This window comes from Jaculus jaculus, chromosome 4 (genome assembly GCF_020740685.1).
Source record: "Jaculus jaculus isolate mJacJac1 chromosome 4, mJacJac1.mat.Y.cur, whole genome shotgun sequence".
Lineage (NCBI taxonomy): Eukaryota > Metazoa > Chordata > Mammalia > Rodentia > Dipodidae > Jaculus > Jaculus jaculus.
Window position 1 is genome coordinate 74,878,186 of NC_059105.1, and position 14,739 is coordinate 74,892,924.

The 14,739-nt window shown below is 40.1% G+C and overlaps 1 protein-coding gene across 2 annotated transcripts in view; it reads left to right on the forward strand.

Moving 5' to 3' along the window:
- Grb14 (growth factor receptor bound protein 14) overlaps positions 1 to 14,739 on the forward strand; it is a 139,174-nt gene that overhangs the window by 59,477 nt on the left and 64,958 nt on the right. Inside the window, exon 1 of one of the 2 annotated variants that reach the window (XM_045147444.1) lies at positions 6,809 to 7,013. The exons of the other annotated variant lie outside the window; for it this stretch is intronic. Within the exon in view, the coding sequence (XP_045003379.1) occupies positions 6,951 to 7,013 (63 nt within the window). The 5' untranslated portion in view covers positions 6,809 to 6,950. Of the gene's footprint in view, positions 1 to 6,808; positions 7,014 to 14,739 lie in introns of those variants that run through there. 2 annotated transcript variants of the gene reach the window in all.

Below are 14,739 nucleotides of genomic sequence, written 5' to 3' on the forward strand. Positions count from 1 at the left end.
GATTCTGGCTACAGAAATACTTTTGATTCAGGGCTGCGCCCATAAAGGTGCCCTATAGTTCACTGGCTAGAAAGTTCTCCCATCCTGATCCCTGAGTCTGTTCAATGGCAGAGCCAAGCAAGCCTCCATAGGATAGCAGTCTTTCCGCAGACGACCCGGTCAAGCCCTTGCTAAGCACCATCTGCGGGAAAGGGACCAAGCGCTGTTCTGTTAGGCCTGCTTGTGCCCCTGCTGAGTTTTCTTCAACCTCTAGGGTTGAACCTTGGAAGGTCCCATAAATGGTTCTGTCTGTCCACGCCCTCATGCCTACACCCCTGCCCTGTGTCTCCCTTTCCCTTGAAATTGGTGAGCCAGCTCCACAAGATAACCTATTCCACCCCCATTTCACCTGCCATTCATGATGGCCTTGCAGGTTACCTTGGCAACATGCACATTGCTTTCTTTCATAGTACAGTCAGTACTATAAATTTGAGTTTTGTAACTTTGTAGCGTTTTAGATGAGGTTGTGCTTGTACTTCGTGTAGAATAAAGCAACTGTTGAATAAACGTAGGATTAGAATGCAAAAACATAAAATATGTAAAACACCTAAAACTTAGTGGAGAATTATGTGGTTTTTGAATCACCTTCTCTCTCGACCTTTCAGTTCTGAGATAACATGCTATTAGAAGGAGATATCTTTGAATGGTGCATGAAAAATAAAGCTTCGAGAAGAGGTGTGTCTGGCATAAACATGAAATATTTGTGAGTAGTGGACTCATGAGCGGAGGTGGAAATACTGACCATGTTTCGGGAGCTTCAGGAAGCCTTTGTTGTCGGTGAGTGGGTGAAGCGGATGCCAAGGTGACCTGAGCCTGGTTGTACTCATGCCGCAGTCCTCCTCTGCCCAAGCTCATCATGAACATGGTTTCCACTAAGAGTCACCAAGCCTTTGGTAAACAGTAATTAGGAGTTGATGAACTTTGAATTTCTCATGGCACAAACCATAGCAGTTTACAGGTAGTTAAATCCTCAACACATGCTTGTTAAGTAGGTTAATGAAAGAAGTGAATAGGCACAGGGTGAGAGAGCTAGCTCAGCAGTTAAGTGTGCCTCCTGTGCAAGCATAAGGGCCTGTGGAGGCCTGACACCACCCAGGTTTGAATTTCCAGATTCCATGTAAACAACTGAACTTGGCCATAGGCACCTGTAAACTCAGGCCTGCAAAGGGGAGGAGAGACCAGGGAATCACCTGGGTTCATGAAAAACAGGAAGATCCAGTTTCGGCAAGAAACTCAGGCTCAACTAAGAACCAGCAAAAGAGCTATGAAGTAGGACACCTGAGGTTCTGCTCTGGCCACTGAAGGCAAGGGACTGACCGCACAATGGGCAAGCACATGGGGGCACATACACATGCATACACCACAACATGACATGCATACACCACAACATAACACACATACATCAACACAAAACACACACACACACACACCATATTACTTACACACATACATAGATGCAAAAAACATCAAATGAAAGCCAGGCGTGGTGGCGCACACCTTTAATCCCAGCACTCGGGAGGCAGAGGTAGGAAGATCATCATGAGTTAGAGGCCACCCTGAGACTACATAGTTAATTCCAGGTCAGCCTGAGCTAGAGTGAGACTCTACCTTGAAAAACCAAAAAAAAAAAAAAAAAAAAAAAAAAAAAAAACATCAAATGAATAGGTACATCAAAAACATGATCAGAAGTATAATGACATTTTAAGCGAGTATTGTATAAAATCATGTAGTTCAATATGGAAATAAACATTGTAGCATGGTAAAATAAGATGTCTTGGAGAGGTCCACTTGAGGTTTCATCCTGAGTTATTGGCTCATGTACTTTCTGTCCTTAGGCAAGAGCTACTGCTTGTCTGGCCTTGGTTTTTATCATCTGTTGAAAGTATAAGACCTTGTGCCTAGAATGATAGCAATTTTGAAGTTTTGTGCATTCTTTTCTCCTAATATTTTCAAAATGAGAAGAGTGGATTATTTCTTAAAGTCTGCCCTGATCTTAGGTGTACTTTCTTCATCCTTGCAGCCCCCATGGCATTTGACATCTAGTCATTGTTGCTAATCTCAGCACACAGGAGATGTGAAGTTCCAAGTTTAAACCAGATGCCTGCGTTCCACTGTAAGGCAGTGGCATATCGTTTTTTATAACTCTGTATTGACAACCTCCATACATATACACAATGTACCCTGATCATAATCCCCTTCTACCTCCCTTGCTCTCTCATCCCATGCCCCTCTTCTTTCCAACCTTTATTTATTATTATTATTATTATTTTTTTTTTTGGTTTTTCAAGGTAGGGTCTCATTCCGGCTCAGGCTGACCTGGAATTCACTATGTAGTCTCAGGGTGGCCTCGAACTCATGAAGATCCTCCTTCCTCTGCCTCCCGAGTGCTGGGATTAAAGGTGTGCGCCACCACGCCCGGCTCCAACCTTTATTTTGATGCTGTGATCTTTTTGCCCTTTTATTATGCAGGTGCATCAGTCACTGTGAGGTAATGAATGCAAGGGCTATTCTATGTTTGTAAGACAGTATTCAAAAGCATTCTTCCCCCTCCTTTGGGTCTTAACTTCTTTCTGCCACATCTTCCACAATGGTCCCTGAGCCTTGTAGGGTGTGATAGAGATGTCTTTTAGTATTGAACACTATACTGGCCAGTGACATATCTTATTTACTAGTGTATCCTATTCAATAACACACTATAGGCATATAACAGGTTCTTTTCTTAAAGACTACATGGCTTTGATTTTTGTGGAACCAAATAAGATATTCAAGACCAGAGATGACACTTTACAATATTTAGATTAAACTGAGAAAAGAAGACTGCAAATGTCAAACATTATGAATAATATCCTTTTAAAATTATATTTTTTTATTTGCTTTTTTGCAAGACGAGAAAGAAAGGGGGGGTGAAAGGAGATGAGAGAAGAGAAGCGAGGTAGATAGAGAGATTCTTGAAACTGTGTATTTACTATGGGCTTTGTCCTTGTTGGTTCAAGGTTAGACTTCTCAAATAGTAATACTCATCCCTGTATGAGGAGGTATTTGATAATATTTCTTAATTTTTCTTGGCAGCTTCCATAAATATAAATATAAATATAAATACTATATATATGAGCATAATCCCATCCTGCCACCCTCTTTTCCTTCCCTCCCATATTCTACCCCCATGAATTCCTGTTTTCCACCTAATGTCTCTTTTATTTTGATATCACCATTGTTTTCCTCCTATTCTTCAGATATTGAGTAGGTAGTGTCAGCCACAGTGATGTCATGGCTATCAAGGCAAATTTACATCTTGAAGACAGCATTCTAAGTACATTTCCCCTTCACTTTGCTCTTACATCATTTCCACTACCACATCTGCGATGGTTGCTGAGCCTTGGAGGATGTGATGTAGAGTCTTAATTCTGAACACTAACACTGTCACTTCTTCTCAGCATTACGGTGACTTGTAAGTCACCTCAGTGTTCACTGCCACCTGAAAAGAGAAGCTTTTTTAACAAAAAATGAGAGTAGCATTAATATATGGGCATAACCATAATTATTTAGAGGTAAGATTGGTGCATATGACATCCATTTAGCCAGCAAACAGTAGTAGTTTTACCCCTGGGCCTTATGACTTCTCCAACCATATCAGGGTTTCAATACAGGGAGGAATTCTTTCCTGTTGAACAGGCTTCAAGTCTAATCAAGGAGAAGTTGGTTTTCCCCATACAGACATGCAACCATTGAACCAGTTAGTACATTTAGCCAGCTGTAAGGCTTGCAGGGTCCACTGCTGGTTCAGACTGTTGATGAAATCTGCCCCCCCCCCCCCCAAATAGGCTGCATAGCTTCTTCCAGCATCCTGACCCTTACTTTACAGAAAGGAAGCTTCCATCTCAGCTCCATTTTGATTTCTACCTGCAACCCATGCATGTGTTTTCTTTAGCAATACGTCTCACCATCTAGTTTTGGTGGGAAATCAAGAGCCTTGGCAATGGCTTGCAATGTTTTGGGAGCATCAGGGGGCTCCCTGGCCAACAACTCACTGGAAGGTATCTCACCCCTGGCAATGAACTTTTTCTAACCATTTATGTATGGCTTCTGGGTACAAGATTATCCACATACACAGGATAATTCTGCTCAAACAATCTCTTTTATAGTACATATATCATTAAATAGCAACTAACTAGGATTCTAAATAGCTTATTTAAAACATCTTAAATTTTGATTAACCCTCATCCCACCCCCTCCTCTCTTCCATTTTCTACCCCGACCTCACTTAGACCATTTCATCCCCAGTATTCTATCCCTTTGCTTATATATCTGCTGTACTCTCTGCTTAAGCCCTCCCTCTCCTCCCTCCCTTCTGGTCCCTTTCCAGTTTACTGACTTTTATTCCAACTCACATACAATTCTAAACATTTGAAGAAAATTTCCATATATGAGAAAGAACATTCTTTGTGTTACTTTCTGAGCCTGGGCTATGTCACTTAGTATAATCTTTTCCAAATATAACCAATAACTCTTTGAATTTTTGTTATTTATTTATTTGTAATGAGAGAGAGAGGGAGGGGAGGGAGGGAGGGAGAGAATCTACAATGCACATATTATGTGAAAATTGAAGAGGGACTACTTGGGAAGAAAATAGGGACTAGAGAGGGGAATGTGGGGGAACATAAGAAGGCAATAGGTTGTGACTATGGTTAAAGTACAATGACATACTTGAATGATAAAGAAAATGTCATAATGTGATCATTGCTTTATATGGTAGTAGTTTTTGATGTTTTTGCTGTTTTATTGTATTCTACAGCCAGTATATATAAAACAGCCATAACCTTGTGAAGTAGAAATTCATGAAAACTTGGAGAGGTAGATGTCACAGACTGACAAGTAGAAAACAGAGCCTTATGGCACTTGTCACAGAGAAGCTTTTACACAGGATTCAGTTTCGTTTTCTTTAATATTCACTGGCTCATGAAAAGTGAAAAGTGGTTTAGGAAACCTGTCAAGATTTGACTACAAGAAGGAACAGACTTTCTGGGTTGTGAAGGGGTCAGCAGGGGTCATGCTGAGTGTTCTGCGAATAGAGCTGTTACAAGGCTGCAGCTGCCTGGGAGACCTTGACATGGTGGAGGAGCCCGGCCTCCAGCTAAAGCTGTTTGCCTCCAGCCCGAGCTGCTGAACCACCTTCGTCATGGTGGCGATGCTGGAGGAACCAGACATGGTGTGCTCCTCGAGAGTGGGCAGGTCACGGGTCTGGTGGAAGCAAATGAGCAGGGATGGTGGGGGGAGGAGGTCTGAACTTTGGTCTATATGTTAGTAATTTTTAAAGAAAAGAACTTGATAACCCTGGCTGGATTAGGATCAAACTGATTTCCATAAACTAGAACTACCTGTGGGTACTTAACGTTAAAGGTATTCCTCTAGCCACCAACTTGAGGGAGACCTTGGGTTTTGGAACCCTCAAGGGGCAGTGTCTCTTTTCTTTTGAAGAATATGAGCTCGCATGCACAAAACCCATCTGAAGTGTAAGGCAGGAAAACAAACCTGCGTAGTAGCAGTCTGCATGAAGAAGTGGAAAGCCTGTGTCTGGGTTGTAGACACTCCCATCTTGTCTTGTTGCCACTAGTCATGTACTGGCCAGATGCAATGGCAGTACCTCTACTGCTGAAGGTGGTGGGCCATTCTTAACACTGAGAAGCATTAAAAAGGCTCTGCAGACCTTGTCAGTGTGTCAGTCCAGAGCTGTTTCACAACTGTCAAAATGTAGAGTCAGTTTTAAGTGTATTACTTTTAATGTTTAATTCTTTATCAAAAACTTCCTAAATGACTAACACATTTTCACTTGTGAACTTCCTGTAATCCCTAAAATTATTAGAATAAAAATTATAGAGGACTGGGGTATGGCTCAGTGGCTAAAGGTGTTTTCTTGCAAAGCGTGCTGGCCTGGGTTCAATCCCCCAAAACCCATGTAAAGCCAGATGCAAAGTGACACATACATTTGGCATTCAGTTGTAATGGCAAGAGACATGGGCATACATACCCACAAGCAAAAATACAGTAAAAAATAAAAATTAAAGTTATTTTAATAATGTGCAAAAATAGTTGTTAAATATTTAAATAGCTTTGAGCAGTGGCTATTTTAAGTGCTTTCAAATGAGTGAAATATACAAAATTATATAAGTGCTTTTTAAACCTGTGCTGGGTTCACATATTGTTTAATAATCCTTTTCTATTTAGTTTGATTCTGAGTATAATATTTAACAGTTAATGTTTAGCAGTATGTGACCTTAAGCGTAGCTATAAAGTCCATGATATAAACATTTCAGCCTCTAATGACAAGATATGTACCTATCTATTAAAAACTTTCATTATAACATAAATTACTACTTTGTACCAATTATAACTTCAGAATTAAATTCTGTGCCTCACATCATATAATCTAGTCAAACCATTCGTTAGTTTATGAGTAGAAAAACTTGAAATGGATTCATGTACATATTTATATACTGTAAACATACTGTAAGTGGAACAATGTAAACAGTTATCTGGCATATGTTGAAATGCTCTAGTGAAAGCTAGCTGCTTTATCAACAAAGATGGCATTGAATTGCACTGTTTTGGAAAAAAAATTAAGTGAACTGAATGTCTGTTAATCTGGTTCTTTAAATATCATAAACAAAAGTATCCGGATGTGTTTCCAAGGACAAAGGCGGAGTCCCCAGCCTGACTGGCTGCTGCCTTGTCCTGTCTGCAGTCATCCCTAATTGGCTTTGGGTGGGCTGAAACCACAGAAGCAGGGCGACGTTTATTACTGCCCTAGTGTTTCTTTGCACTGAGCCTGGAGCTTCTCAAGGAGTGGCGACGGTTAAGGATTTCTTTCATTTCGTCCATGATCTATAAGAGGGGACCATTCTCAAAGGGCAGACATGAGTTTGAGTGCAAGGAGAGTCACACTGCCAGCAATAACGCCAATAGTGCTACAGAAAAGGGTAGGTGGCTTTTTTGGTCATTTTTTCCCTGCAATTATTCTTGCTGTTCTTCTTACCCCCATTACTTACTTAGATTTTTACTAATATATTTGAAACCTACATAACTATGAGATTAGAATTCATTGAGGCAATGGGTAACTAAAGGCCATATTATTAAAATTTAATTCAGAGAAAAAAAAAATAATGCTGTCCCAGAACACCTTGTAATAAAGAAGCGGTTTGTGGGGAAGCAGCTGATCTCATTCTCGGTCCCTGTGATTCAGAGGCAGTTCACAGGGAGGTTTCTCTTCTCCTTGTCTCTCCTAGAACTTCGTATTAGCCTTTAGTTAAATGGGAAATCTGCTAGCAATTATGACTTGCATTTGTTTATGAAGGGATGGTTTGTTTGAGCCTAACTCATCATGTATCCATCTCTTCATTGTTGAGGGAATGAATTGTATAAAATTGTGGCTACAGTTTATTATCTTAAAGTTTCTCCCCATTTCTTTTGAGTTTCTGTTGGTGTAAGAAAAAATTTCCATTAAATTTCCCCTCTGGAAGGGCTTTTTGTTAATTATTAATGCAGTCAGCCCATGTATGACAATATTTATTAGTTTTATACAGATTTCTTGCAGCATTGCATTTTATGAAAGTATATCGACACGGTGCAGTGTAGCCATATTCAACGACTCTTGTAAATACACCAGGTTAGATCATCGCACTGAACTTAGAGAATTGGCTCTGAGGCACAGACATGTCAAGTGCTGAAGCACATTTTTGGCAATATGTTTTCTCAATTGTGTCGGTGACACTAGAAACTATAATGTTTATTTCTGCACTCAGCCTTAAATAGTTAACTGTTAACTATTAGTGCATTCCATTAAGCCAAAGGTCATGTTTTAACCTAAAACACAAGTGTTTCTTTTATCGCTTTTAGTTTTTAGCTTTTCAGTTTATTTTCTCATCCAGTCACAGGGACATTTTATTGGACACCGGTGTAACTCTGTGATAATTTTGCTAACATGGACTCTTTATTTTATTTCTCTTAATGCCTTTCTCTCATCTTAAGCATATTTAATTAAAATATTTTGGTTTGAATTTAGCTCTTTATTGTGGACTGAATTTGGCAGTGCATTAGTAGCTACGGTTCAGGCTGTCTGATGGGTTGTAGATGTGGAAAGGTTAATGGATATTAATGCAGTTTTTCTTTTGGTCATGTTTTTTGTCCAGTCAGTGTAGTAGCTCTGGTTTACCAAAGTTCTTTCAGCCTGTGGCTTGTTTCTACTTTGTGGACTCTCTCCTTTACTTGCTGAGTGATGTTGGGAGCAAGCAGCCAAGGTGTGTTCAGTGCATGATCTCTGCAGCTGTCATCTGCAGCTCTGGACTCACAGAGGACACCACACTACAGATTGTTATGTTCATACTTAAATATTTAAGTCATATTATATATATATATATATTTTTTGACACAGTGTGAGGGAGTAGATAGTGCTGCTATTCATTCTCAAGAACTTTTGAGCAGTTAGTACGGGGGCTTTGGTAGGAGTCAAACTGGCCAGAAACAACTTCTAGCACTGACTGGTTAGAGGGGAAAAAGCTGAGGTTACTGTTGATGTGACATCCCAGCTGTCAGTGGACACGTCACTGTAATGACTTCTGCTTTCTTAGTACTAAACTTCTGGCCAGCTTTCCACTAGAATTACTGTAAAGCCCAGCTCTGACCTTTCTTCCCTGTGAGCATATACACTAGATGTTCACATTCTCTTAAGCCTTTAACAAATATTTTGTATTTATTTATTTGAGTGCGAGAGGTAGAAAGAAGGAGGGAAAGAGAGAACATGGGTATACCAAGGCCCATAGGCATTGCAGATGAACTCCAGACACATGTATCGCCTTGTGCATCTGGTTTTATATGGGTGGGTGTGGGGGATCAAACCTGGGTCCTTTGGCTTTGCAGGGAAACGCCTTAACCATTAAGCCAACTCTGCAGCCCCACATTAGCAAGCCCTCATTGCTGAGTGTCATTAGGCCATTTTCTTCTCTTGAAAGTTAAACCCCCAAAGGATCCATTTGTCTACTTGATTATTCTGAAATTTTTAGTCTTTTATTTTAGGAAGTGGGTACTGTTCTTACTATAAACCACCCATATGCTGGGCTCACATAATGACTAAGGTTTTTTTTTTTTTTTTTAATTCTTTTAAGAATGAACTTCTTCTATACTTGAAATTGTTTGTTATTTTGTACACACCAAAATTTAGAATGCTTTTATACTTCTAATGTGCAAGGCCCTCTATTTAACACTCAAACCACTCTCCAAATCAAAGATCTTAGAAATAAATAGAAGCATTTCAGAATATTTTGGGCACATTCTCTTCTTCAGAAAATATGTGTTTTTCCCCACAGATTTGGCATAAAGCCACTTATCCTGAATGAGTAGCCCTGGACAGACCATTTACCAACTGGATTTTTAATCCTTTGAAAAGTTGAGAGCATTTCTGAAAGTACTCCAAAGCACTAAGGAGTAATTTTATTATCAGCCACTATGATTGAGGTAGCTCTGGGATTCCCTCGGGAGTGGAAGGAGAGACACTGGGAGTCAAACACAATCCTTTACATAGCTTATGTCTTGTTTGTAGCATAGCAAGTCTGATCTTTGAGGAACAGAGCATTTTAGCAGACTCTGTCAAGTAGGTTGGGAAGAAAATTCTGCTTCCCTTTAATTCTGTTAGTATTTGATTTCCTTGATTCCAATGAAACAAACTTTTAGTGAAGCACGTTTCCTTAGATCTGGCACTAAACATGGAGTGAGTCTTTTACCTTATAGCATTTTTTTTTTTCTCAGATAACTACTAGAGTCTATCTCTTCCAAGTGCAAAGACTGAGTCTCTTGGGTGTTAAGTGCCTTATGCAAGGTCACCCAGAAGGTCAATGACAAAGCTAGAAATAGAATGTAGGTCTTGTGACTTCCAGTGTGTTTCTTCTAGATATGCCTTAGCTCCTGAAATTAATGTTAATGAAATTGCCTTATGGTTTGTATAATTACCATTCAACTTCAATTTTGGATTTCGTTTAAGCAGATCCTTATATCATTTCTACACCTCCACCAACTCCCATGTGTTTTTGCATTGAAAACCTTTTATGTAGCAAGCAACTATAAGCAGCTGTGTGAGTGTGTGTGTGTCTTGTACACACATACACATACAGACACACATAGGGAGAGAGAGAGAGACAGACAGACAGACGGAGAGAGAGAGAGAGAGGGAGGAAGGGAGGGAGGGAAAGAGAGAAAGAAGGCAAATGATCATATCTCTGGAACTCTAAATTGACAAATTACATTAAAAAATTAAGGTCACAGAGTTAACAAAAGACTCAAACATTACAAAGTTTAAAAATATAAAATTTTTGTTAAAATTCTGCAAGGTCAGAAGACCTGATATGCATATCTTAACTTTGTGGGTAGCCATATTTGATACTTCAGTTCAGTTAACATTGTTTTCAAAATTACGGTTCACAGGCATCTTTGCCCATGATGCTCATAGGCACAGCATGCAGGATCCTTAGCAGGTGTATACATTGAAGAGGAAAAGTAAGAATTGTGCAATCTACTCTTCCTAGGACTCAGAGCCTTTGACATTGCATGTCTAATGCAGTACCATGGATAGGTTCTGCTTCTTCTCCACACAGAAAAGGTGCTTATGTTAAACCCATCTTTTTCATATGGCCAGAGCTGTTGCTGTGATTTTATGACAATTTTGTAAAAGAAATACAAGTCATCATATTGTTATTTTCTTAACAATATTTAAAAATATTTTTTTACTTGCAAGGAGAGAGAGAACATGAGGGAATTAGAATAGGCATGGACATGCCAGTGCTTCTTGCCACTGCAAATGTGTGTACTAGAGAACTGAACCTGGGTCATCAGGTTTTGTGGGCAAATGCCTGTAACTGCTGAACCATGTTTTCAAACCTCCCCCCCAACCCCCAGCAACTTCTAAACAGGTAGAAAATAAGCACAGATTCTTTCAGGAAACGCTTTGCTTGCCTAGCTCCCATAAAGCTTCCACTCAAACCTAGAGTCCTCTCTGCAGTTCACATGACACGGACTGCTTGCTTCTGCTCCCAGGCTCGGCCTTCTGGCCAGCAGACAGCTCTATCCTGCGTTCTTCCCCAAATGCTGTCGTCAGCTCAGGCAGTAGCTTCATTCTAGTCTTGTGAGAATCTTTTTTTACTTTTCTTTTCTTCATGTTGTCTTAGTTCATAATCAAAGGACGTGTTTTCGTTACTTGTTGGCAGTTTGGCAACTGCTGCTCTGTGATCTTCATTTTATTTGAAAACTGTAGTCTTATTAGCCATCATTGGTATTTACCTCATGTTCCTGTGGGTACCTCAAATTTGACTTTTCATTTTCTCTGTGTATCCTGTTTACTTTTATATTTCTTGCAGAATTTGCCATTCAGAATTCACCTTTTTATTTAGCAATTAAATTTAAAAAATAAAAAATATTTTATTTATTACTTTATTTGAAAGAGAGAGGAGAAGAGGCAGATATATGTAGAGAGAAAATGGGTATGCCTGGTTCTCCAGCTACCACAAAGGAACTGCAGGTTCATGCAGCACCTTTTGCATCTGGCTTACCTGAGTATTGGGAAATTGAACCTGGGTCCTTAGGCTTCACAGGCAAATGCCTTAAGTGCTAAACTGTCTCTCCAGCCTCACATTTAAAAATTTTAAGGGGACAGATCTTTCAATAAAGCACTTTGTCAGTTATAGGCAGAACGACTGAATTTCATTTCACGGAGCAGGAAAGTCCGAGGACAGTGGATCAAACAGGGAAAAGATTTGCTTTTCTTTCACTTTACTGGAAAGAGCAGTTTAAAGCTCATTTAGCAGCTTCTCCATGTCCTTAGATGACCAGATTGTCTCTTCCTTCCTTTGCGCTCCTTGGTGTGGGGTCTCTGTCCTTTTAAGGAATGACACATGCAAGTCCCCAGGCATCCTGCTCACAATCCTGGAACAGTCTTTGGATGCATGAGCAAGGCAGCCGGCAGGTTCTGCCCCATGTTAACGTGAGGCTCTGGAATAACCAGGAGCTTCTGCTTGCATCTGGTGGGTTAGGGTTGCATCCTGCTGTGGGCAACTCGGCATACAGGGCAAGTTAGGAAAAGCAGGCCCTGGATTCAGCACACTGCCCTCCTCACCAGCATCAGGATTCTTTAGGAGGGAAAAGGGGAAGGGTGGCATGGAGTGGGGGCATCATCACCATAATAAGTACCTCATACATACTGGCATTGAGTCACCATTTTACTAGTGTGATGGCAGATTCTGAGTTTGGTTATGCCCTTTGAATACATGTATTCTGTTCCTTGTGTGGGGATAGTAAGAGAGTTACGTGGAGGAGGGAGAAACAGTGACTTTCCTGAGTGGAACAGGTCATGGTAGTCTGCTGATGTTGACTTGAGTTTGGACAGATGATGGCTTGCTTGGAGAGCATTGGTGCAATGGTAATAAGAACTGTTAGTACTTTTTATCCAGAGTTCTTCTTCTCACTAAGCCATGTTTCTCTTGTCATTTTCCCCTTTTTATGGAGATAGGTTTTCACTCTAGCCCAGGCTGACATGGAATTCATAACCTGATGTGATGCCCACACAAGTGCAATAGTGGAATTCACTACGTAGTTTCAAGGTGGCCTAAAACTCACAGTGATCCTCCTATCTCTGCCTCCCAAGTGCTGGGATTAAAGGCATGCACCACCATGCCTGGCTTTGTCCTTGTCATTTTTAAAAATAATTTTTATTTTATTTTATTTTATTTTATTTTATTATTTTATTTTATTTTATTTTAGAGAGAGAGGTGATATAGAGAATTGGTGCACCAGGGCCTCAGCCACTGCAATCAAACTCCAGATGCTTGCACCACCTAGTGGGCATGTATGATCTTGTGCTTGATTTACCTTTGTGTGTCTGGCTAACATGGGATCTGGAGAGTAGAACATGAGTCCTTAGGTTTTGCAGGCAAGTGCCTTAACCACTAAGCCATGTCTCCAGCCTGTCCTTGTCATTTTTATCAGGGTAACTTCACCATGTCCTTACCCAGGAAAGGTGCCACCTAGAGGGTGGCTTTGGTATTTACTGAGGAAGTTTCTTGAGAAGTGAGGCATTAGAAAGTGTGCTTTGTAGACTTTGTGTGATGTTTGAGCTCAACTCTCTTCCTAACATGTGGAGTGAACTTAAGTACATTCTTTGAAACCCAGTTTCTCAGTGTTCACAATAAGGTTACATCTGCACTGAAGAACTGTGAGCATTAAAATAGATAAATACTTAAGTCTTTGACACACAGCAGAAGCCCAACAAACATCAATTACTTTTTCCACACATGAAAAGATGTGAGTGGTATAATTTATCATTTTATTTGCTATTGTTTGTGTGTTTGTTTCTAAGACACAGCCCTGGCTAGCCTAAAACACACTATCCACCTCAGTCTCCTGAACAGCAGTAACTAAGGTGTATGTCCCTGTGCTTGGCATTGAAATGCCTCATTTTACTAACTTCATAAGCAGTACAAAATCTCCCTATTACTAAGAATTTAACTTTTCTGTGTTCCATCTTGCTGAACTGGTTATCTAAAAATAAACATTGTCATAAATGAATCCAATAAAAAGCAGTTGTTCTTCATGTAATGCCACCAGGGACAGAAGGATTAAATAAATATTTTTCAAATGCTTCTCCCACTGCTCCATTTCAGTAGTTGTAAAATGACTCTGAAACAATTAACAGTGATATAGTTAATATATCTGTTTATATGTACGTGCACACATACACACACATATAAAAATATCTCCACCCCTGGAATCCTTGGAGTATGGACTTAAATGAAACAAGATATGTAATTAGGTTATTCTTTGAAGAATCTTATGGCGCATTAGTGAGGGACTTGTGGGTTTTATGTTTGCTCGAGGTGTTCATATAGCATTGGCTTTCTGGCAGTGTTATGACTCGACAGTGAAGACAGTCATTATCTAGGTTGAGAATCCCTAATATGAACTCCCAAATGCAAATACTCCAAAGTTTGAAATGTTTCTGAGAAGCAAAATGATGCTGCAAGCAGAAAGTTCTTTTTGTGTGTGTCGTATGTGGTGTGTGTTTGTAGTATGTATGCACATTTGTGTGCCAGAGGCATGTCCCCCATATGAAGGTGTGCACAGAACCAAAGAAGAATGCTGCAGAGCCTCCTATATCACACCCCATTTTTATTTCCTTGAGATGGAGTCTCTCGCTGAATACAGAGTTGCTGTATTCTTGGTCAGACTGGCTGACCAGTGAGCTATCTCCCCTCCACTCACTGCGGCACTGGTGTTACAGGCACACGTGGCCTTATCTGCCTTTTTTATGTGAGTGCTGGGAATTGAACTCAGGTGCTCATGCTTGTGTGGCAAGCCCCTTATTCACCGAACCATGCCCTTAAACTGCATAAAGAAAAAGTTCACTTAACAGGCTTGGTTGCACTTAAAAATACAAAAAATTGTTGGGCATGGTGGTGCACACCTTAAATCCCAGCACTTGGGAGGCAGAGGTAGGAGGATCACAATGAGTTCAAGGCCACCCTGAGACTACATATGAATTCTATGTCAGCTTGGGCTAGAGTGAGACCCTACCTCCAAAAACAAATAAAAAAATTATATATAGGTTTTGTCTATAAAGTATATAGGAAACATAAGTGAATTTTATGTTTAGACTTGAACCCCTTCCCT